Source organism: Erythranthe guttata, chromosome 6 (assembly GCF_056151865.1).
Source record: "Erythranthe guttata isolate IM_541 chromosome 6, IM_541, whole genome shotgun sequence".
NCBI lineage: Eukaryota > Viridiplantae > Streptophyta > Magnoliopsida > Lamiales > Phrymaceae > Erythranthe > Erythranthe guttata.
The window spans coordinates 15,458,718-15,482,005 of NC_142538.1; the positions used below are offsets into that span (position 1 = coordinate 15,458,718).

Consider the following 23,288-nt stretch of genomic DNA (forward strand, 5'->3'; position numbering starts at 1 on the left):
TACAATTTTTATTTTTTATTTTTTATTTTTTATTTTTTATTTTTTTATTATTTTTTTTAATATTTTCTTACAAAAATGTTAAATAAAAAATTGAATTTTTCCCCAGACAAGTTTATTACGTTGAATATGACTATAGTTGAATATGACTATAATCTAATATGACTGTATGTGACTATATCAATTGTAGTCATATTCTTTCTTTATTTTGTCGGTTTTTGCATTTTCAACTTTAAATACCTGATTATATAGTGTATTACAGTCATGTTTACCAAATTAAAAAAACTTTAGTCTGTTTTTCGACAATTAATTCGAGAAAAAAAATATGAATTAACCATGACTGTAGTCATATTAAGTATGTATTTATTCAATAACAGTGAGTCCAATGTGACTCCAACGTGACTACAATGTGACTACAATGTGACTACAATGTGACTACACTCCTAATTGCGCTACGGGTTCCTCAAATCTCGTCGGCGTTGTTTTATTTGCATCAAACTGGTATGGGTTAGTTGTAAAGTGGCGGAGGCAAGAGTGTTTGGGGTATTTATGGGGTTGGGAGGAGGAAACGCGTAACCCTAAATGGCGGCTCTGGCCAGTGGCTTGCATCTAGAACAAATAAAATGCAATTAAGAAGAACAATGAATTACATTTGGCAATATTGTCGGGCTCTCTTGAGTACTTCACCTGAGAAACATAAACAAAGTATGAATCTTAAATCATGAGAATATATATTAAAACCAAAGGCATCAAACAAGAAATTAAAAACGACGAACAACTTACAGTTAGCGCATTTGAAGAATTTTATCAAAGGTTCTCAAATTACATGCCGCTGTTGTAACTGAATCAAAGACTAACAATTCTTCCAACAATCTTCAAAGATTCAAGAGAACACATACAATTACAAAAGAATTTTAAATTACAGAGATGAATTGTGTTTATATATATATATATATATATATATATATATATATATATATATATATATAGAGAGAGAGAGAGAGAGAGAGAGAGAGAGAGAGAGAGAGAGAGAGAGAGAGAGAGAGAGAGAGAGAGAGAGAGAGAGAGAGAGAGAGAGAGAGAGAGAGAGAGAGAGAGAGAGGAAGGAGCGTGAAAAAAAATTGTGAGAGAATAAGATGAGAGAACGAAAATTTTGTGAGAGAACGAGAGGAGAGAGATAACGAAAGAGAGAAATATGGAGATTTAAAGAGAGAATTAATGTAATCCTATAATCACGTGAGAGGTTATGGAAAATAAATATTGCAATTATTTAAAAAAAAAACCTACCTATAAGGGTAGTTTCGGCTTATCACATTTGTTGAGGGGGTTTCACTAATTAAGATTGGATTTTGGGTTTGTGCAAAAGTCTTAAAAGTCAAATGGGTTTTACTCATAATATTTTCCATTTGAGGGGGGTATTGCATATTTCCCCTAAATTTAAAGTATTTTCACCAGAATTTTTACTGCAGTAATCAATTGGAGATTGATTAGTGACATCAATTTCGATTAAATAGACGATGAACAGACGTTTAAAAGGTTAAAGCCTCGGAAGAAAACCTGAGCAGCTCGTGTGAAGAGAAGTCGATCGTAGCTCGTCGAAGATCTTGTTTTCTTGTTGGATTGACTTGCCATGTAATAATAATAATTATAGAAAAAAAAAGCAACAGAATAAATTATCAGATCCATTAATTTGATGAATCAATCTGCAATTCAACAAAATCAAATATATTCCTGTACAACTTAGTGAAGAGGGTTTTTTGCAAGGACCACCCTTGTGTAATCCTGAATTGCAGAAAAACCACCTGTGTTAAAAAAATTAGCACAAACCCCCCTATGAAAATTAATCAATTGCAATAAAGTCCCTGCGAGTCCGGCGTGGGATACAATCGCGGTTTGTGCGACTAGGCGTGTGTTTTTGGACTTGAAAAGACCCAAGTACCCTTTAAATTAGAAATTTCGGAATTCACAAATTCACCCTAAAATTTTCATATGCCCTGAATGAAGTTTTCAATTTTTTTCAATTCAGTCCCTAGTACTTTCAGAAATGCCCTCTTCAAACTCAAGATTCACCCTTTTCTTTCCGGACCCAAAACAATCGTCTTCGCCACACCATTTCAGAAGATTTGGACCGCATCTGCAGCTATACAAATATCCATATTATCAGGAATCACAATACACCGCACTAAATCTTCTCCCTCGACATTCTGTTAAATCGAGATCTCAAACGATTTTTTTTAATTAGTTTTCAAAATGAAGAAGTTTGTTTGGGGAGAGGGAAAGAGTTCGTCAAGTAAAACGAGGAAGAGGCAGCGGACGGTTGCGTGGTCGTAGGAGGGGTGGAAAGAGAAGCGATGGGAAGAGCGGTGGACGACGGCAAGGATGCGGTGGAGGCGGGCGAGGGAGCTGCGCAGCCGGCGCAGATATTTGATAAATTAAGAAACCTAGGAATGAGAAATTAAAGTGAAAGTGGGTGAATTTGTGTGTGTTAAATCGGATGAGCAGCTGGTGCGGCGGCAGAGGTCTGTGGAGGGGGGTTGCGGTGGATGGGTGGAGAAGATTGTGTGTGTTGATTTTTTTTTTATTTAGTATATTTCTGTTTGCATTTTGTTTATTTAAAATACAAATATTATTAAAAAATATTAAGGGTAGTTCGGTCATTTCATGCAAGTCAACGACCAATTTCGGAAAAAGGGACAGTGTGCTTTGTAAATCACAACACAGGGGGTTCTTTGCTAATTTTTTTAACACGAGTGTTTTTTCAGCAATTCAAAATTACACAGGGGGTTATGTGCAATTAACTCTAGTGAAGAACACGCCTTCCCGAAGCTACAAATAAGTATAAACAACAGTTCGTAAATCTATTACCACTACCTACATTTAAAAAACTTAAATGCTACAACACTTCACCGTTAATAAAACACTACGATCACAATCCCTGAGGTCAACAAAATATAGCAAACTTTTCGAGAGAAAAAAACGAAATTAGGTATTATTCACATTAGTTCCGATAATTCCACTCCACCGTAGAACGCTGCATAACCAGGATTTTGCCTTCATCTGGCTAAAATATACACAAAAAGTTCACTTGAGGTGGGGGGGGGGGGGGGGGTGGCCCCCCATTACCCTTAGCTCCACCACTGAGAGGGGAAAATGGCATTGGTTATATACTGATGTACTCTGCTCAAAATGTAGCGTTGCGGCTTCAAAAGTGGGCCCCACTAACGAAGAAGCATCGACTTTAGAACTGCATGGAACACCTTCTTTGCATATGAAGCACATGTTCGACTGTGGGGGCAAACTTCAAGAATCAGGTGGCCATAGTTGACTCTACATAAGTGCAGCCGGGTACTTTTCTAACTCCGCTCTTACTCATTTTATCCCTCACGTTAAACACGTTACTCCATCTATCAGCTTCCGCGTAAATATTCGATAACAGTACATAAATACCGGCATTATGAGGCTCGAGCTCGAAGAGTCTACTCGCCACCACCTCACCCAAGTCAACATCATAGTTGACCCTACAAGCCTCGAGTAGAGCACCCCACGCACCAGCATGTGATTCCAATGGCATTGACCGTATAAGTTCGTAAGCATATTCAAGCTTTTCCGATTTTCCAAGAAGGTTGACCATACACGCATAATGATCTGAAGTTGGATTGATCGAGTGGCTATTAATCATCAATTCGAAAAAACGGCACCCATCTTCAACGAGTCCAGCGTGAGTGCATGCTGACAAGAAAACGGTGAATGCCATGTCATCAGGCTTTATCCCTTCATTTATCATCCTATCGAAGAGGTGAACCACTTGGGAACCGAACCCGTGAATGCATAAGCCCTGGATTGTGGAGCAATACGAAATCAAATCTCGTTAAGGCATTTCTTCGAACAGTGAAGATGCACGATCCATGTTGCCACACTTTGCGTTCATGTCAACGAGAGCTGCAGCCACGTGGGCGCGCCTTAGGTCAAAGGATCCGTTTTACATGTAGGAATCGATCCATTTTGCTAGCTCGGAACACCCTAATTGAGAACAGGCAGACATCAAATTCACCATTATGAATTCATCTTGCTTCAAATTTGAATCCTGCATTTCGGAAAAAGCTTTGACTGCCTCACATGGCTTCCCGTTTTGTACATACCCCGACATTAAAGCAGACCATGAAAACAAATCCTTGTGAGTCAACTGATCGAACAAGGATCTCGCAGCTGCCATGTCACCTCCCTTGGCATACCCGTCGATTAGGGTGGTAAACGAAACCTCGTTTCTTACAGGCATTTCGTCGAACAGGTTCCTTGCGCAATTCAAATCGCCCGACCTCACCAACCCCTTGATCATCGGATTCCACGTCGCCGTATTCCTCTTAGGCATTTCATCAAACAAGGATTTCGCAGCAGCCATATCCCCAAAGCTCAGGTACCCCACCATCATGGCTGTCCTAGAAACCTCATTCCTCACAGACATTCCATCGAACACCTTACGCGCGCAGCCGATCTGCCCACACTTGCCATAAAAGTCGACCAAACTAGACCCCACGAACACATCCCCATCAGTGCCACACCTCACCGTCACCCCGTGAAGAACCCTGCCTTCCTCCAAAGCCGAAACGTTAGAACAGGCTTTAATCACGGAAGGGAAGGTGTACTTATCAGGAACCACATCTAACCCCCTCTTCATCCTTCTGAAAAACGAGAAGCATTCGTTCAGAGAAGAGTTCTGGCAGTATGATTTCATCAAAACGTTCCATACATAAATATTTGGGCGGGTAACGCAGTCGAAAACGGCGGTGGGGTATGAGAGATTGGAGGGAAGAACGGTGGCACAGATGGAAATGAAGTGGGTAATCAAGAAATGGTCTTGCTCACAACCTCCGCGAATGATTTGGGTGTGGACTTGGTTGAAATCCCGGATAGTTTTGCAACCTCTCAAGAGGGATACGAATGCTCCAATTCTGAAGAGAAGCGCATTAGAGCTTTCTGTAATTTAAATAAACCCTAACTCCAAATTGCAGCCATCTCCGGCGGACGTTACGACGGTGGGAAAACTCCGACACTCCCACTAACGGGGGAAACTGGAAGATTTATTGAGAGATTGTGTTCAAGCAGCAATTTTTCTAGGCATTTTATACTAAACCTTTTTTTTAAAAAATTATTGTTGCTATTTTTCTATAAAAATAATAATAAATGTTAAAATATTGACATTAGGTTGGATTGTAGCTCAAGCAATGGAATTTGATTTTGACTCAATGCTACTTTGCCAAAACCATGCACTAAATTTAGATAGATATATGAGGGGATGGTTTAAACGTGCACATACATACAAAATTTGTAGAGCATAAATATTTTCTAGGACACAACTTCTCTCTCAATTTGAAGAAAATCTATAAATTTAATCTTCGGAAATTTTTAATTTTATTTTAATCCGACAAAAATGGTAGACGATGCAGTGATCAATTCGCAGTATTCTCTAATCATAGTGCCTTCACTTTTCTAATCGTAAAATGTTTGGTCACATTTTAACCGACCAAACTCGAACACTTCGATTGGAGATTTTTAAATGTTTGGCCCCTCATTACCCTTAGCTCCACCACTGAGAGGGGAAAAAGGCATTGGTTATATACTGATATACTCTGCTCAAAACGTAGTGTTGCGGCTTCAAAAGTGGGCCCCACTAACGAAGAAGCATTGACTTTAGAACTCCATCGAACACCTTCTTTGCCTATGAAGCACATGTTCGACTGTGGGGGCAAACTTCAAGAATCAGGCGGCCATAGTTGACTCTACATAAGTGCAGTCGGGTACTTTTCTAACTCCGCTCTTACTCATTTTATCCCTCACGTTAAACACGTTACTCCATCTATCAGCTTCCGCGTAAATATTCGATAACAGTACATAATTACCGGCATTATGAGGCTCGAGCTCGAAGAGTCTACTCGCCACCACCTCACCCAAGTCAACATCACAGTTGACCCTACAAGCCTCGAGAAGAGCACCCCACGCACCAGCATGTGATTCTACAGGCATTGACCGTATAAGCTCGTAAGCAGATTCAAGCTTTCCCGATTTTCCAAGAAGGTTGACCATACACGCATAATGATCTGGAGTTGGATTGATCGAGTAGCTATTAATCATCAATTCGAAAAAACGGCACCCATCATCAACGAGTCCAGCGCGAGTGCATGCTGACAAGATAACAGTGAATGCCACGTCATCATGCCTTATCCCTTCATTTATCATCCTATCGAAGAGGTGAACCGCTTGGGAACCGAACCCGTGAATGCATAAGCCCTGGATTGTGGAGCAATACGAAATCAAATCTCGTTCAGGCATTTCTTCGAACAGTGAAGATGCACGATCTATGTTGCCACACTTTGCGTTCATGTCAACGAGAGCAGCAGCCACGTGGGCGCGCCTTAGGTCAAAGGATCCGTTTTTCATGTAGGAATCGATCCATTTTGCTAGCTCGGAACACCCTAATTGAGAACAGGCAGACATCAAATTCACCATTATGAATTCATCTTGCTTCAAATTTGAATCCTGCATTTCGGAAAAAGCTTTGACTGCCTCACATGGCTTCCCGTTTTGTACATACCCCGACATTAAAGCAGACCATGAAAACAAATCCTTGTGAGTCAACTGATCGAACAAGGATCTCGCAGCTGCCATATCACCTCACTTGGCATACCCGTCGATCAGGGTGGTAAACGAAACCTCATTTCTTACAGGCATTTCGTCGAACAGGTTCCTTGCGCAATTCAAATCGCCCGACCTCACCAACCCCTTGATCATCACATTCCACGTCGCCGTATTCCTCTTAGGCATTTCATCAAAGAAGCATTTCGCAGCAGCCATATCCCCAAAGCTCAGGTACCCCACCATCATGGCTGTCCAAGAAACCTCATTCCTCACAGACATTCCATCGAACACCTTACGCGCGCAGCCGATCTGCCCACACTTGTCATAAAATTCGACCAAACTAAACCCCACGAACACATCCCCATCAGTGCCACACCTCACCGTCACCCCGTGAAGAACCCTGCATTCCTCCAGAGCCGAAACGTTAGAACAGGCTTTAATCACAGAAGGGAAGGTGTACTTATCAGGAACCACATCCAACCCCCTCTTCATCCTTCTGAAAAACGAGAAGCATTCGTTCAGAGAAGAGTTCTGGCAGTATGATTTCATCAAAACGTTCCATAGATAAATATTTGGGCGGGTAACGCAGTCGAAAACGGCGGTGGGGTATGAGAGATTGGAGGGCAGAACGGCGGCACAGATGGAAATGAAGTGGGTAATCAAGAAATGGTCTTGCTCACAGCCTCCGCGAATGATTTAGGTGTGGACTTGGTTGAAATCCCGGATAGTTTTGCAACCTCTCAAGAGGGATAATATAGCTGAAGAAGAATGCTCCAATTCTGAAGAGAAGCGCATTAGAGCTTTTTGTAATTTAAATAGACCCTAACTCCAAATTGCGGCCATCTCCGGCGGACGTTGCGACGGTGGGAAAACTCCAACGCTCCCACTAACGGGGGAAACTGGAAGATTTATTGAGAGATTCTGTTCAATCAGCAATTTTTCTGGGCATTTTATACTAAACCCTTTTTTTTTTTTAAATTATTGTTGCTATTTTTCTATAAAAATAATAATAAATGTTAAAATATTGACATTAGGTTGGATTGTAGCTCAAGCAATGGAATTTGATTTTGACTCAATGCTACTTTGCCAAAATATATCATGCACTAAATTTAGATAGATATATGAGGGGATGGTTTAAACGTGCACATACATACAAAATTTATAGGGCATAAATATTTTCTAGGACACAACTTTTCTCTCAATTTCAAGAAAATCTATAAATTTAATCTTGGGAAATTTTTAATTTTATTTTAATCCGACAAAAGTCATAGACGATGCAGTGATCAATTCGCAGTATTCTCTAATCATAGTGCCTTCACTTCTCTAATCGTAAAATGTTTGGTCACATTTTAACCGACCAAATTCGAACACTTCGATTGGAGATTTTTAAATGTTTGGCCCCTCATTACCCTTAGCTCCACCACTGAGAGGGGAAAGTGGCATTGGTTATATACTGATGTACTCTGCTCAAAATATAGCGTTGTGGCTTCAAAAGTGGGCCCCACTAACGAAGAAGCATCGACTTTAGAACTGCATCGGACACCTTCTTTGCTTATGAAGCACATGTTCGACTGTGGGGGCAAACTTCAAGAATCAGGCGGCCATAGTTGACTCTACATAAGTGCAGCCGGGTACTATTCTAACTCCGCTCTTGCTCATTTTATCCCTCACGTTAAACACGTTACTCCATCTATCAGCTTCCGCGTAAATATTCGATAACAGTACATAATTGCCGGCATTATGAGGCTCGAGCTCGAAGAGTCTACTCGCCACCACCTCACCCAAGTCAACATCACAATTGACCCTACAAGCCTCAAGAAGAGCACCCCATGCACGAGCATGTGATTCCACAGGCATTGACCGTATAAGCTCGTAAGCAGATTCAAGCTTTCTCGATTTTCCAAGAAGGTTGACCATACACGCATAATGATCTGGAGTTGGATTGATCGAGTAGCTCATAATCATCAATTCGAACAAACGGCACACATCATCAACGAGTCCAGCGCGAGTGCATGCTGACAAGATAACGGTGAATGCCACGTCATCAGGCCTTATCCCTTCATTTATCATCCTATTGAAGAGGTGAACCGCTTGGGAACCGAACCCGTGAATGCATAAGCCCTGGATTGTGGAGCAATACGAAATCAAATATCGTTCAGGCATTTCTTCGAACAGTGAAGATGCACGATCCATGTTGCCACACTTTGCGTTAATGTCAACGAGAGCAGCAGCCACGTGGGCGCGCCTTAGGTCAAAGGATCCATTTTTCATGTACGAATCGATCCATTTTGCTAGCTCGGAACACCCTAATTGAGAACAGGCAGACATCAAATTCACCATTATGAATTCATCTTGCTTCAAATTTTAATCCTGCATTTCGGAAAAAGCTTTGACTGCCTCACATGGCTTCCCGTTTTGTACATACCCCGACATTAAAGCAGACCATGAAAACAAATCCTTGTGAGTCAACTGATCGAACAAGGATCTCGCAGCTTCCATGTCACCTCCCTTGGCATACCCGTCGATCAGGGTGGTAAACGAAACCTCGTTTCTTACAGGCATTTCGTCGAACAGGTTCCTTGCGCAATTCAAATCGCCCGACCTCACCAACCCCTTGATCATCGCATTCCACGTCGCCGTATTCCTCTTAGGCATTTCATCAAACAAGGATTTCGCAGCAGCCATATCCCCAAAGCTCAGGTACCCCACCATCATGGTTGTCCAAGAAACCTCATTCCTCACAGACATTCCATCGAACACCTTACGCGCGCAGCCGATCTGCCCACACTTGCCATAAAAGTCGACCAAACTAGACCCCACGAACACATCCCCATCAGTGCCACACCTCACCGTCACCCCGTGAAGAACCCTGCCTTCCTCCAGAGACGAAACGTTAGAACAGGCTTTCATCACAGAAGGGAAGGTATACTTATCAGGAACCACATCCAACCCCCTCTTCATCCTTCTGAAAAACGAGAAGCATTCGTTCAGAGAAGAGTTCTGGCAGTATGATTTCATCAAAAAGTTCCATAGATAAATATTTGGGCGGGTAACGCAGTCGAAAACGGCGGTGGGGTATGAGAGATTGGAGGGATGAACGGCGGCACAGATGGAAATGAAGTGAGTAGTCAAGAAATGGTCTTGCTCACAGCCTCCGCGAATGATTTTGGTGTTGACTTGGTTGAAATCCCGGATAGTTTTGCAACCTCTCAAGAGGGATAATATAGCTGAAGACGAATGCTCCAATTCTGAAGAGAAGCGCATTAGAGCTTTCTGTAATTTAAATAAACCCTAACTCCAAATTGCGGCCATCTCCGGCGGACGTTGCGACGGTGGGAAAACTCCGACGCTCCCACTAACGGGGGAAACTGGAAGATTTATTGAGAGATTCTGTTCAAGCAGCAATTTTTCTGGGCATTTTATACTAAACCTTTTTTTAAAAAAATTATTGTTGCTATTTTTCTATAAAAATAATAATAAATGTTAAAATATTGACATTAGGTTGGATTGTAGCTCAAGCAATGGAATTTGATTTTGACTCAATGCTACTTTGCCAAAATATATCATGCACTAAATTTAGATAGATATATGAGGGGATGGTTTAAACGTGCACATACATACAAAATTTATAGGGCATAAATATTTTCTAGGACACAACTTTTCTCTCAATTTCAAGAAAATCTATAAATTTAATCTTGGGAAATTTTTAATTTTATTTTAATCCGACAAAAATCATAGACGATGCAGTGATCAATTCGCAGTATTCTCTAATCATAGTGCCTTCACTTCTCTAATCGTAAAATGTTTGGTCACATTTTAACCGACCAAACTCGAACACTTCGATTGGAGATTTTTAAATGTTTGGCCCCTCATTACCCTTAGCTCCACCACTGAGAGGGGAAAGTGGCATTGGTTATATACTGATGTACTCTGCTCAAAATGTAGCGTTGCGGCTTCAAAAGTGGGCCCCACTAACGAAGAAGCATCGACTTTAGAACTGCATCGGACACCTTCTTTGCTTATGAAGCACATGTTCGACTGTAGGGGCAAACTTCAAGAATCAGGCGGCCATAGTTGACTCTACATAAGTGCAGCCGGGTACTTTCCTAACTCTGCTCTTACTCATTTTATCCCTCACGTTAAACACATTACTCCATCTATCAGCTTCTGCGTAAATATTCGATAACAGTACATAATTACCGGCATTATGAGGCTCGAGCTCGAAGAGTCTACTCGCCACCACCTCACCCAAGTCAACATCACAGTTGACCCTACAAGCCTCGAGAAGAGCACCCCACGCACCAGCATGTGATTCTACAGGCATTGACCGTATAAGCTCGTAAGCAGATTCAAGCTTTCCCGATTTTCCAAGAAGGTTGACCATACACGCATAATAATCTGGAGTTGGATTGATCGAGTAGCTATTAATCATCAATTCGAAAAAACGGCACCCATCATCAACGAGTCCAGCGTGAGTGCATGGTGACAAGATACGGTGAATGCCACGTCATCAGGCCTTATCCCTTCATTTATCATCCTTTCGAAGAGGTGAACCGCTTGGGAACCGAACCCGTGAATGCATAAGCCCTGGATTGTGGAGCAATACGAAAGCAAATCTCGTTCAGGCATTTCTTCGAACAGTGAAGATGCACGATCCATGTTGCCACACTTTGCGTTCATGTCAACGAGAGCAGCAGCCACGTGGGCGCGCCTTAGGTCAAAGGATCCGTTTTTCATGTAGGAATCGATCCATTTTGCTAGCTCGGAACACCCTAATTGAGAACAGGCAGACATCAAATTCACCATTATGAATTCATCTGGCTTCAAATTTGAATCCTGCATTTCGGAAAAAGCTTTGACTGCCTCACATGGCTTCCCGTTTTGTACATACCCCGACATTAAAGCAGACCATGAAAACAAATCCTTGTGAGTCAACTGATCGAACAAGGATCTCGTAGCTGCCATGTCACCTCCCTTGGCATACGTGTCGATCAGGGTGGTAAACGAAACCTCGTTTCTTACAGGCATTTCGTCGAACAGGTTCCTTGCGCAATTCAAATCGCCCGACCTCACCAACCCCTTGATCATCGCATTCCACGTCGCCGTATTCCTCTTAGGCATTTCATCAAACAAGGATTTCGCAGCAGCCATATCCCCAAAGCTCAAGTACCCCACCATCATGGCTGTCCAAGAAACCTCATTCCTCACAGACATTCCATCGAACACCTTACGCGCGCAGCTGATCTGCCCACACTTGCCATAAAAGTCGACCAAACTAGACCCCACGAACACATCCCCATCAGTGCCACACCTCACCGTCACCCCGTGAAGAACCCTGCCTTCTTCTAGAGCCGAAACGTTAGAACAGGCTTTAATCACAGAAGGGAAGGTGTACTTATCAGGAACCACATCCAAGCCCCTCTTCATCCTTCTGAAAAACGAGAAGCATTCGTTCAGAGAAGAGTTATGGCAGTATGATTTCATCAAAACGTTCCATAGATAAATATTTGGGCGGGTAACGCAGTCGAAAACGGCGGTGGGGTATGAGAGATTGGAGGGAAGAACGGCGGCACAGATGGAAATGAAGTGGGTAATCAAGAAATGGTCTTGCTCACAGCCTCCGCGAATGATTTGGGTGTGGACTTGGTTGAAATCCAGGATAGTTTTGCAACCTCTCAAGAGGGATAATATAGCTGAAGACGAATGCTCCAATTCTAAAGAGAAGCGCATTAGAGCTTTCTGTAATTTAAATAAACCCTAACTCCAAATTGCGGCCATCTCCGGCGGACGTTGCGACGGTGAGAAAACTCCGACACTCCCACTAACGGGGGAAACTGGAAGATTTATTGAGAGATTCTGTTCAAGCAGCAATTTTTCTGGGCATTTTATACTAAACATTTTTTTAAAAAATTATTGTTGCTATTTTTCTATAAAAATAATAATAAATGTTAAAATATTGACATTAGGTTGGATTGTAGCTCAAGCAATGGAATTTGAATTTTTTTTTTTTTTGATAAGTAGTGGAATTTGATTTTGACTCAATGCTACTTTGCCAAAATCATGCACTAAATTTAGATAGATATACGAGGGGATTGTTTAAACGTGCACATACATACAAAATTTATAGAGCATAAATATTTTCTAGGACACAACTTCTCTCTCAATTTGAAGAAAATCTATAAATTTAATCTTGGGAAATTTTTAATTTTATTTTAATCCGACAAAAATCGTAGACGATGCAGTGATCAATTCGCAGTATTCTCTAATCATAGTGCATTCACTTCTCTAATCGTAAAATGTTTGGTCACATTTTAACCAACCAAACTCGAACACTTCGATTGGAGATTTTTAAATGATAATTTCTTACACAGATTATGTTTCAATTTCAAAATCGATTGACATTAGAAATTCATCACATCGTATAATAATTTCTTCCCTTGTCAAGAAAACTTGAGAACGACCAAACAACCCGATTGCGATCAAAACGAGTTATCAGTTGTCGCCGATGAACTCCTCTAATCGCTAGGGTTTCAGCGAGTACTCTTTTTCGACTGTATTTATATGTAGGAGACCCAAAACCCTAAGGTTGATTTGAAATAACGAATGCTGCTTGAGGGTGTTTTGGTCTTTTCCGCTTCTGCTGCTTAATAAACAGTTCTCGTTGAATATTAGGGTATATTAAAGCCACCTCCCTGAAGTAATTTAGTATAATTACGAAACAACCCCTTATCTTTGATAAATTACATCCAACCCCTTTAGTTTATAAATTTCTTACATCCACCCCTACAAAAAGAGTGTTAATGTAATAAATCTACAAATTGGACGGGTTGGATGTAATTATGAAAAAATTAGGATTTTTTTTGTAAATAGACCTTACCACAGGTTGATTGTAATTTACCCTTTAATATATTGTTAACAAGGGTCTTTCTAGGGTGAGACCGCCTATATTCTAAACTTTTATGAGATATGCATTAATCACCATTAATTTTCTAAGATTAAATCTGGACCCTAGAAAAATAACATGGCATATGTTCTAAAAAATGAAGTACTTTACCAAATTATCCTTCGATTATTTTTTTATTAAATTAATATAAAATTGATTAACATTGAATTGTCTAATTTACCCCCTACTATATTTTAATTAAATAATTAATTTAAATTCATTATGACCGAGTTTTATTTGATAAATAGTCGAAAAAAATGCATTCATTAGGGATACAACTTGGGACATCTTAATACATTTATCAATGCTAACCATCCAAGCACATTAACTTATTATGATATATTTAACCATAATTGTATAAATACTGTTAATTAAAATATTAATTGCAACATTCATTATTATTAAATGATATTAAATAAATTATTAACAAATTTAATGTAATAAAGTTTGAAAAATATAAATAATAGCAGTTCAATACGCCAAACATCTATCATTAATTATATAATATTAGAATTATTAATAAACTCCACCATTTAACAATGTAAAGAATGCTCAATTAAATATGAAAAAAATGCATAACTTAATTCAAACTCACTTATGTTATTAAATCGATAGTGTGACAAATCCAAATAAAATATAAAATAATATGTTTATTTAGAAGAAGAAAATTTTATAACTCATCCCAATTAGTAGTTTTCTCACTTTAAAATAAAATTATATACTACAAATACTATATTGTGAATTTTCTTTTAATATTTAATTTAATCAAATAGTAAAATTTGAATCGATTAAGTTCAAATCCTTTCAATTAGTAAACATTATTCAAATATTTGAATCGGTTGCTTAACTATTGACATAATGTGTTGCATAATTGATTTAACTATTTATAAGTAATGTGTAGTATCTTTTTAATTTAATTTTGTCATAAAAAATAATAAATTTAATTCCTAACACATGTAAGAACCTAATCGTAACTGTAATATTTTATCAAAGCGTAATATATGAACCAATTAAGCTCAAGTCCTTTCAATTTGTAAACATTATTCAAATATTTGAATCGATTAATGAGCGCGCTCAACTATTGACAAGAACGTCTTAATCAAATTAACTATTATTAATTAAAGTGTAATACATTTTTAATTCAATTTTATCATAAAAAAATAATTCCTAAATTACTTAAGAATCAAATCATAAGATTAATTAAAGCTTATGATTTGAATCAATTAAGCGCAAATCCTTTTAATTTGTAAATATTATTCAAAAATTTGAATCGATTAAGTTCAACCACTGACAAGAACGTATTAATCGAGTTAACTATTTATAATTAAAGTCTACTATCCTTTTAATTCAATTTTAACAAAAAAATAATAATTTAATTCGTAAAATCGTAAGAATCAAATCGTAAATCGTACGATTTAATCTGACCATGAACCGATTAAATCTTACGATTTTTACGAATTAAATTTTATGATAAAATTCAATTAAAAAAAAAAGATACTAAACTTTAACTATACAGTTTAATTAATACGCTATTGTATATTATTGAGTTTAACCGATTCAAATATTTGAATATTGTCTACGAATTGAAATGAGTTGAGCTTAATCGATCAAATCTTTGAATGTTTTTTTTGAATTGAAAACACGTGAGTTTAATTGATTCAAATATTACGATTTAATTAAATCTTACAATTTACGATTCAATTCAAACTTCAAATTCTTTCGAAATTCATTTTTAAATTACACGAGTTGATCGGCATTTCCTTAGATTTTTAAAATATATTATATAAAGATTTGTTATTATACATATTATTAATATATAATAATAATAATTATATGAGAATTAGTAATTTATTTAACATTATTTATATAAATTTTATAACCATTATAAATTGTAGCTTTGTGATATATATCCGTATTATTAGTTTATTATCAATTATGTGATGTGTCTTAATGGTAAGTACTCTTGCATGTTTTCTTATGGTCACAAGTTCGAATTCAAGTTGATTCAATTTTGGATGGACGGTTTAATGCTTTTTATGAAATGCTTTTTATGAATAATGATATAATTGACTTTATAAATTTTAATTCAGCAATAAATATAGATTTAAAATTGCATTAAAATAGAGAGGGTAAAATTGACATTTCATTAATAATTTATAATTACCGATTTTTTTAAATAATTATTGTACAAATGATATTTGCGACAATACATAAATGAGGAAAAAAATAGGTTTTTTTGCTGGGACACGTGTCGCAATTTGAAGGGGTATCTTATAAAAGTTTAGAACACAGGATCTCACCGTGCTAACAATAGTTGTTTGTAATTTTTAATCTGTTTATCTCACCTTACGGTTAAATGTACTTTCTTCAAAATGCAGTCATTAAAATACCATTTTAAGAACCAATATCAATTTTATGTAATAAAATATATATTTTCTTTTAATATACGTAATAAAATATAACTAGATCAAAATCGAAGATTAAGCATTAAATAGGTTGAAAACGGGTCATGTTAACGGGCCGGAACAGGTTGGGCCAGTTATCGATTCGTAATTATATTAACTTATAATTATGTAACCCCTAAACCTCAACAAAGAAGTTAATAAGAGTTAATAATCAATAAACTCCCCCAAAAAAATAATAAAAAATGAATTTTTCCACTTTCCATATGTCGGTGTTTCTATAAATGTTCGAACAAGTACCGTTGATGCACTCGTCGTATTAATGTTAATACGATACAAATTCATTTCAATTCATTACTGAAATTCATTGAAGTCCCTTGTAGATCACACGCGCGCTGCTCGCACTCTAACTTACCCCATCTTGCGTCGACTCGTTCACATGGGAATACAAGCTTGCCTAGGCTGTAGAAATACGAGTAAAAATATTCGTTCATTTACAGTTTAGAAAAAATAAATAAACCAAGAGTTAATTTTACTCAAAAAATATATAAAGCAAATTATAAATACATTTACCTTCTGTTAACAACATTATGCACACGGCATACCCATTGGGAAAACTCGTGATGAGATCCAGCCTCCACCGGGTTTGATCTGTACGGAAGTTAAAATACAGAAAAAAAAGTCTATCACTTGGAAATTTGAAATAGTATGGAACTTCGGAGCCTTCGAATTGCTTTTGTAAATCCTATTTTATTTTTCGCTAAGCATCTCATAAGATTATGAAAATATGCCATAATAAATTGCCTAACTTTCCGGAAAAAGATTTTAAAAAAATAGAAAGTTAGAAAATTGGGGGTGGGGGTGGGGGTGGTTGAGAAGGAGAGTGAGTATGCACCTTATAACTTCTTTAAAGTGATCTGCACATTCTTTACAAGGATACATACGAGATAATATTGCCATCTGCACGAGAAATGAGAAACTGGCATGATTTTCGGAAACTAATGATTAAGAAAACAAAATTACTCGTACATATATGATAATCAAGAGAAATCGTACTTTGGTAACTTTAGTCGAATCGAGATTAGTGTTCATAACAACATGGCATAAGAAAATAAGAAGAAACGTCATTGACAATGTACAACAACCATACCAGTTCTTTAACGTCCCTCTTCTGTTGCCTAGTTGGCTTATCTGGATACTGAAAAAATATAGGAAACCTTTTTACAACCAGCACACAGATTAAGCAACAATGTTTCTCGTAAAAACGTACGAATAAAAAGGAATTCTGGGAAGAAAAAGACAAACCTGAGCAGCTAGCGTGTGAAGAAAAGTCCACGTAGCTCTTCCAAGATCCTCTTTAGTAGTTGGACTCGAAGACTTCCCCTGTAGAAGGAGAAAAAAAAACATGAACACCAATAGAAATTATCGTACTTGTAGCTGATTGGTTAATTAAATGTATATATTTGCGTTATAAACGAAACCCGGCATTATATCAAAAGCCGCAGATCACATATATTACGGTGGACGTCAGGGAAGAATATTTATCCGACTTGGATTCATACTAAAATGGAGTTGAACAGTTACTTGAACTATGCTGCTACATGGTTATTTTTTTCAGCCGAAAATCAATTATCGCTTGCTTACTAAATTACAGCACGATTCGCCTGTTACGATCATTGAAGCTAAGAAAGAACAAAGGTGCTGCTTCAAGTTAATCGAACAATAATGTAGAAGACACATGACACAAGTACCAAGTATATACTGTCAAAGTTTTAGCCTTTTGTATTACTAGTTAAACGAAACTACATAAAGGAAAAGTTCATTCAGGACTTTTATCAAACAGTTGTGTTGTTCATCACATAAGTTCACTCTACTTACTGCAAAGCAAAATTAGCAAACTAATGAGTATCGGCAAGTACGGGAAAAAGGGGGGGAGGGGTGGGGGGCAACCTTTTTAAGGATTTCGTCCGGTTGGAGAATATGAGCGTCGGCGGCGGAATTTGAGGAGATAGATACAGGGGGGTTCCGGTTTGTGCTTAGAGAGGGCGGCGATTTTTTTCCGGGGTGGCGTTGAGTGAGCTGTGAGAGATGTGTCTGCACACACTCCGAAACTTTGCCGAACGCTTGGAAGAGATGATGAAGCGGATTTTCCGACATTTGTTTGTTGTTGTCGGTTGGGCTTCGGAGATGGCAAACAATTACGCCAACAATCTTCACCGACAAACACCGCCGTGGGTGGCGAGTTGGAGGCCGTCGCTTAACTGCTAAAGCGGCGGTCGACAAGGTCTTCCCTTCCGGCGTGGCGGCAAGTGTGGCCGGCGTTTAACGGACCAGAATTTGATACGAAAGCGCAGAAGATCCTGTTTCTTTTTATGGAAAATTAGGTAATAGCCCATTTTATTTTTTAGTTTAAATTTAAAATCTTTTAATTCGATTAGGTAAAAGTTACCACAAATCAGTAGAGAAGAATCGTGAGATGTTGGAGCAACAAATAGTAAACCAGTGACCGTTTTGGACGATTTTATAAACTATTGAAAACATCATATGAAATGTTATTATACAGCTCATAACATCTTCGAACAACTTTATAAGATGCCTGCCTATAAGCTTCTCAAAATAAGATTCTAATTCCATAAAGGAATCTTTTTGCAAAGATAAAATTGAAAATCCAATTGTATTATCAGTTCATCAATAGCCAACATAAATCGAAACATTTTCACTGTGGTAAATGAATAAATCAAACTTTCATAACTAAATAAATCATTTTTCCTCGTCGAATTGATAAACTGTATATTAATTTCACCATATCTAAATCAAAACTAGGTTTACAAACTTCTTTTCGATTGAAAACCTCGGATGAATCAGAATATGAAAATATCACTGCAAAAACTAGGCAATCTCAATCGTCAACATTACCCGATTGTAAGAACTCAAATCAGAAAACATAAGCAGAAAGAAACTACAATATAAATTGAATTAAATTCATATACAGATACGAAATTAAAATTAAAATTTTAAAAAAAAAAAAGGATTGAATAAATTGAAGTACCAGGTGCGGGATCCAGGGCCGTAGGTTTTAGGGTGAGAGTTCCAGATGTTAGAGTGCCCCATCTTTCTGCACAATCACTTGTCGCCGATGAACTCCTCTAATCTAATCGCTAGGGTTTCAGCGAGTACTCTTTTTCGACTGTATTTATATGTAGGATGATTTGAAATAACGAATGCTGCTTGAGGGTGTTTTGGTCTTTTCCGCTTCTGCTGCTTAATAAACATCGTTTGTATTATTAGGGTAATTACAGCCACCTCCCTGAAGTAAAGTATAATTACGAAAACAACCCTTATGTTTGAATAATTACATCCAACCCCTGCTTTTTTTTTAATTTCTTGCTTCCACCCCCTAAAAAAAGGGTGTTAATGTAAGAAATCTAAAGTTTGCAAGGGGTGGATGCAAGTATGAAAAATGAGGGGTGATTGTAATTCACTTTGTATGTATGCTAACTATAGTTGTTTGTAATTTTTAATCTGTTTATCTCACCTTATGGATAAATGTATTTTCTTCAAAATGCAGTCATTAAAATACTAATTGAAGAACCCATATCAATTTCTCTGTAATAAAAAAATGTATTTTCTTTTAATATATGTAATAAAATATTACTAGATCAAAATCGGAGATTAAGCGTTCAATAGGTTGAAAACGGGTCGTAACGGGTTGGACCGGTTATCGATTTGTAATTATATAACCTCTAAACCTTATGCAACAAAAAAGAAGTTAAAATAGTTAATAATCAGTAAACTCCCCCAAAAAAATACTAATAAATGATTTTTTCACTTTCCATATATCGGTATTTCTATAAATGTTCGAACAAGTACCGTTGATGCACTCGTCATATTAATGTTAATACGATACAAATTTCAAATTTCATTTCAATTCATTACTGAAATTCATTGAAGTCCCTTGTAGATCACACGCGCGCTGCTCGCACTCTAACTTGCCCCATCTTGCTTCGACCCGTTCACATGGGAATACAAGCTTGCCTAGGCTGCAGAAATACGAGTAAAAATATTCGTTGATTTATAGTTTGGAAATAAATAAACCAGAGTTTATTTTACTCCAAAATTATATAGAGCAAATTATAAATGTGTTACCTTCTATTAACAACATTATGCACACGGCATACCCATTGTGAAAACTCGTGATGAGATCCAGCCTCCACCGGGTTTGATCTGTACGGAAATTAAAATTCAGAAAAAGTCTATCAAATGGAATATTGAAATAATACGAAATTTCGGAGCATTCGAATTGCTTTCATAAATTCTATTTTATTTTTCACTAAGCATCTCCGAAGATTATGAAAATATGCCAAAATAAATTGCCTAACTTTCCGAAAAAGATTTAAAAAAAAATAGAAAGTTAGAAAATTGAGGGTGGTTGCGAAGGAGTGAGTGAGTATGCACCTTATAACTTCTTTAAAGTGATCTGCACATTCTTTACAAGGATATATACGAGATAATATTGCCATCTGCACGACGAAATGTAAAACTGACATGATTTTCGGAAACTAGTGATTAAGAAAACAAAATTACTCTGACATATATGATTATCGAGGGAAATCGTACTTTAGTAACTTTAGTCGAATCGAGATTAGTGTTCATAGCAAACATAGCATAAGAAAATACGAAGAAGCGTCATTGACAATGTACAACAACCATACCAGTTCTTTAACGTCCCTCTTCTGTTGCCTAGTTGGCTTATCTGGATACTGAAAAAATTATAGGAAACCTTTTTACAACCAACACACAGAGTAAGCAACAATATCTCTCGTAAAAACGTACGAATAAAAAATTATCACTCAATGAGTACAATATATAACTAATGATACTAAATAATATTTAAAAATCATCCTTAGATGAAAGAACGAGTAAGAACTGAGCCAAACTTTTTTTTTGAAACGAAACAAATCATATTATTAGGCGATAGACGCCAACTGAGACGGAAGTTCAATACCCTCGAAACAAGAGTTACATGAACGGTGAGCAATAGCGCGGGCTACTTTATTAGTTGATAGTTGATAGTTGATGCATAATACGATATCGACAACTGAAAAAACAATAATCCTAATAATTAATATTAATATTGATATTGATACAATGATAATACTAATACTAATACTAATACTGATATTTAAAAGAACTTATATAAAAAATTATTATGAACATTATTATTTTAGGACTATCCTGCACAAATGAATTTTAGTTGGGAGTTTTTGGACATAATTTTTTTTTAATTAGGACTTTTTAGTATTTTGCCCTATTTATAAGGATGTTTTGGAAAAAAAAAGGTATTTTTTTTATTATGACATTTTAATATTTTTTCTTCCGTTAAAAATTAAATATGAATCCTTGTCGGATGGAACAGTTTTTCTATGTATTTTTTAAGGATAAAAGAAAGTTTTATTTATTTATTTTTAATTATATTTTTTAATAATTTTCCCGAATATATTACAACAACTAAAAGCCTCCGAAATCCAAACGGCGCGAACAAAATAAACCCTAATAGTGAAAAGCCCATTTATTTATACCATTTGATAAAAAGCCCGGCCCATTTTCAAAACCTAATCAACAAAAACCCCTAAATCCTCCATTCTCATTACTTCGTCTTTCTCCTTCCTCCCAAGAGCGCCGTCAAGAAGCAACTTCATTCGCCGGAGCTCCAGTCTTTCCGGTAATTTCGGCGTTTCTTGTTTATGTACAATCTCGAATTTATTGTTTTCTTTTATGTATTAGGGTTTTCTCTAGATTTGTAGTTTTCTTGTGCTCCAGCTTCCTGAATCTTGAAATCGTTTGTTGTATCTGGCTGTGTGTAGTTTTAATTTTTTGTATCCCGACGAATTTAATTTCGAAATAGGGTTTAGAATATTTCGATTTATCTTGTGTTTTTTGTTTATCTAATGCTTTAAAACTGTGCTTTTTGATGTTCTATGTAGAAAGAAATTTGATCCACACTGCTTATGTAGAAGTTGATTCTCGATTTAATTATTTTTTATTTTCGTTTTATTGTTTGCTTCCAGTTCTATTTGAAAAATGGGAACCCTAAATTTCATCCAAGAAATGATTTTTGTTTGTTGAAAATTTAAACTGTGATCTATTGAGAAACGTGTCGAATCGGAAATGTGTTCGTATATTTTTTTTTCGTGTTATTTTGCCATTACGGTTTGATCTTTAATTTCTTTTATTTTGAAGTGTTAAGGAAGTTCAATCCGCAGCTGCAAAGATGGGTCGTGTTCGTACCAAGACCGTGAAGAAGACCTCCCGTCATGTCATCGAGATGTACTACTCGAAGATGACTCTCGATTTCCACACGAACAAGAAGATCATGGACGAGGTCACCAACATCCCGACCAAGCGTCTCCGCAACAAGATTGCCGGATTCTCCACTCACTTGATGAAGCGTATCCAAAAGGGACCCGTTCGCGGAATCTCACTCAAGCTGCAGGAGGAGGAGAGAGAGAGGCGTATGGACTTTGTGCCCGACGAGTCGGCCATCAAGACCGACGTTATCGAGGTTGACCAGGAGACCATTGACATGCTTACTTCCCTCGGAATGGCTGACCTGCCCGGAGTTGTTAAGCAGACCGCTGAAGCTCAGGGTGTTGTGCCTGTTGCCGCTGGTTACGGCCGTGGCGGCGGTGGTGGTGGTTTCGGAAAGAGATACTGAAATGTTTTGGTTTAATTGTTTTTTTTTTTTCGGAAAGAGGGATTATTGAACTTTCTTGTTTTTTTTTTTGGCTATGATGGTTGTTTAGGGTTATGTTTTAGTTTATTTATTCGAATGGCTTTTTAATTGTGTTTTAGTCGAGACTGATCTTTTGGAAGTGACGGTTTATATAAGAACTATTTGTTTTTGCTGAATTATCTCTTCTATGTTGTCCTTGTCGATTGTCCGATGGATTTTGTTTATGTTTATGCTACGTTTATGTTATATAGGAATTTTGGCAGGATGTTATTTAGGAAGCAACTTGTGCAGATTTATCTAACCTACTAAGGCATTTCTTGATGTGGTGAATGGTGATGCTTCTGCAATATTTAACGGATGGTAGTACAAAATGAGTCTTCGATTGGAAGCAATATTTAACGGATGGTAGTACAAAATGAGTCTTCGATTGGAAGCAGCCCGATACCCTTTTTTGTTCGATTACGAAGTAGACAAAATAAGCCATCTACCGTTTTGACAGGACTCGCAAAATTAGCAATTAGGTCCGAACAAGAAGCATTTCGTATCTGTCAAGACTCAAAACCGTGACCCACAAGATAAA

The 23,288-nt window shown here is 37.3% G+C and overlaps 3 protein-coding genes, 1 long non-coding RNA gene and 4 pseudogenes across 10 annotated transcripts; 1 reads left to right on the forward strand and 7 right to left on the reverse strand.

Moving 5' to 3' along the window:
- Positions 1 to 323: 323 nt before the first annotated feature.
- On the reverse strand, positions 324 to 930 carry LOC148770266 (uncharacterized). Its single transcript, XR_016031575.1, has 2 exons — positions 781 to 930; positions 324 to 684 (listed from the first exon to the last, which is right to left on the reverse strand). It is a non-coding gene; the product is annotated as an uncharacterized LOC148770266 (long non-coding RNA).
- Positions 931 to 2,804: 1,874 nt separating this feature from the next.
- Positions 2,805 to 5,604, reverse strand: LOC148770267 (putative pentatricopeptide repeat-containing protein At5g37570 pseudogene; annotated as a pseudogene). Its single transcript, XR_016031617.1, has 2 exons — positions 5,571 to 5,604; positions 2,805 to 4,971 (listed from the first exon to the last, which is right to left on the reverse strand). The product of XR_016031617.1 is annotated as a putative pentatricopeptide repeat-containing protein At5g37570 pseudogene (transcript).
- Positions 5,605 to 5,712: 108 nt separating this feature from the next.
- Positions 5,713 to 7,425, reverse strand: LOC148770268 (putative pentatricopeptide repeat-containing protein At5g37570 pseudogene; annotated as a pseudogene).
- A 776-nt stretch (positions 7,426 to 8,201) lies between these two features.
- Positions 8,202 to 10,002, reverse strand: LOC148770269 (putative pentatricopeptide repeat-containing protein At5g37570 pseudogene; annotated as a pseudogene).
- A 678-nt stretch (positions 10,003 to 10,680) lies between these two features.
- LOC148770270 (putative pentatricopeptide repeat-containing protein At5g37570 pseudogene) lies at positions 10,681 to 12,360 on the reverse strand (annotated as a pseudogene).
- Positions 12,361 to 16,211: 3,851 nt separating this feature from the next.
- Positions 16,212 to 19,168, reverse strand: LOC105958294 (FAD-linked sulfhydryl oxidase ERV1). Of its 6 annotated transcripts, none has more exons than XM_012982302.2 (7): positions 19,025 to 19,168; positions 17,926 to 18,341; positions 17,281 to 17,358; positions 17,126 to 17,173; positions 16,871 to 16,935; positions 16,549 to 16,626; positions 16,212 to 16,437 (listed from the first exon to the last, which is right to left on the reverse strand). In XM_012982302.2, exons 2-7 carry the CDS (start codon positions 18,130 to 18,132, stop codon positions 16,317 to 16,319), a joined length of 597 nt encoding a protein of 198 aa, XP_012837756.2. In that variant the 5' UTR covers positions 18,133 to 18,341; positions 19,025 to 19,168; the 3' UTR covers positions 16,212 to 16,316. The 6 variants fall into 6 exon arrangements, with proteins under 6 accessions (XP_012837756.2, XP_088676057.1, XP_088676058.1 ...); XM_088819931.1 differs by having other exon boundaries at positions 17,926 to 18,186; positions 19,067 to 19,165; XM_088819932.1 differs by having other exon boundaries at positions 17,281 to 17,352; positions 17,926 to 18,335; positions 19,025 to 19,163.
- Positions 19,169 to 19,793: 625 nt separating this feature from the next.
- On the reverse strand, positions 19,794 to 20,760 carry LOC105958260 (FAD-linked sulfhydryl oxidase ERV1). The gene is made up of 4 exons (XM_012982266.2): positions 20,688 to 20,760; positions 20,431 to 20,495; positions 20,122 to 20,199; positions 19,794 to 20,015 (listed from the first exon to the last, which is right to left on the reverse strand). The coding sequence occupies exons 2-4, from the start codon at positions 20,493 to 20,495 to the stop codon at positions 19,895 to 19,897; spliced, it is 264 nt and encodes an 87-aa protein (XP_012837720.2). The 5' UTR covers positions 20,688 to 20,760; the 3' UTR covers positions 19,794 to 19,894.
- A 742-nt stretch (positions 20,761 to 21,502) lies between these two features.
- On the forward strand, positions 21,503 to 22,884 carry LOC105958293 (small ribosomal subunit protein eS17). Its single transcript, XM_012982301.2, has 2 exons — positions 21,503 to 21,697; positions 22,216 to 22,884. Exon 2 carries the CDS (start codon positions 22,247 to 22,249, stop codon positions 22,688 to 22,690), a length of 444 nt encoding a protein of 147 aa, XP_012837755.1. The 5' UTR covers positions 21,503 to 21,697; positions 22,216 to 22,246; the 3' UTR covers positions 22,691 to 22,884.
- Positions 22,885 to 23,288: the final 404 nt, after the last annotated feature.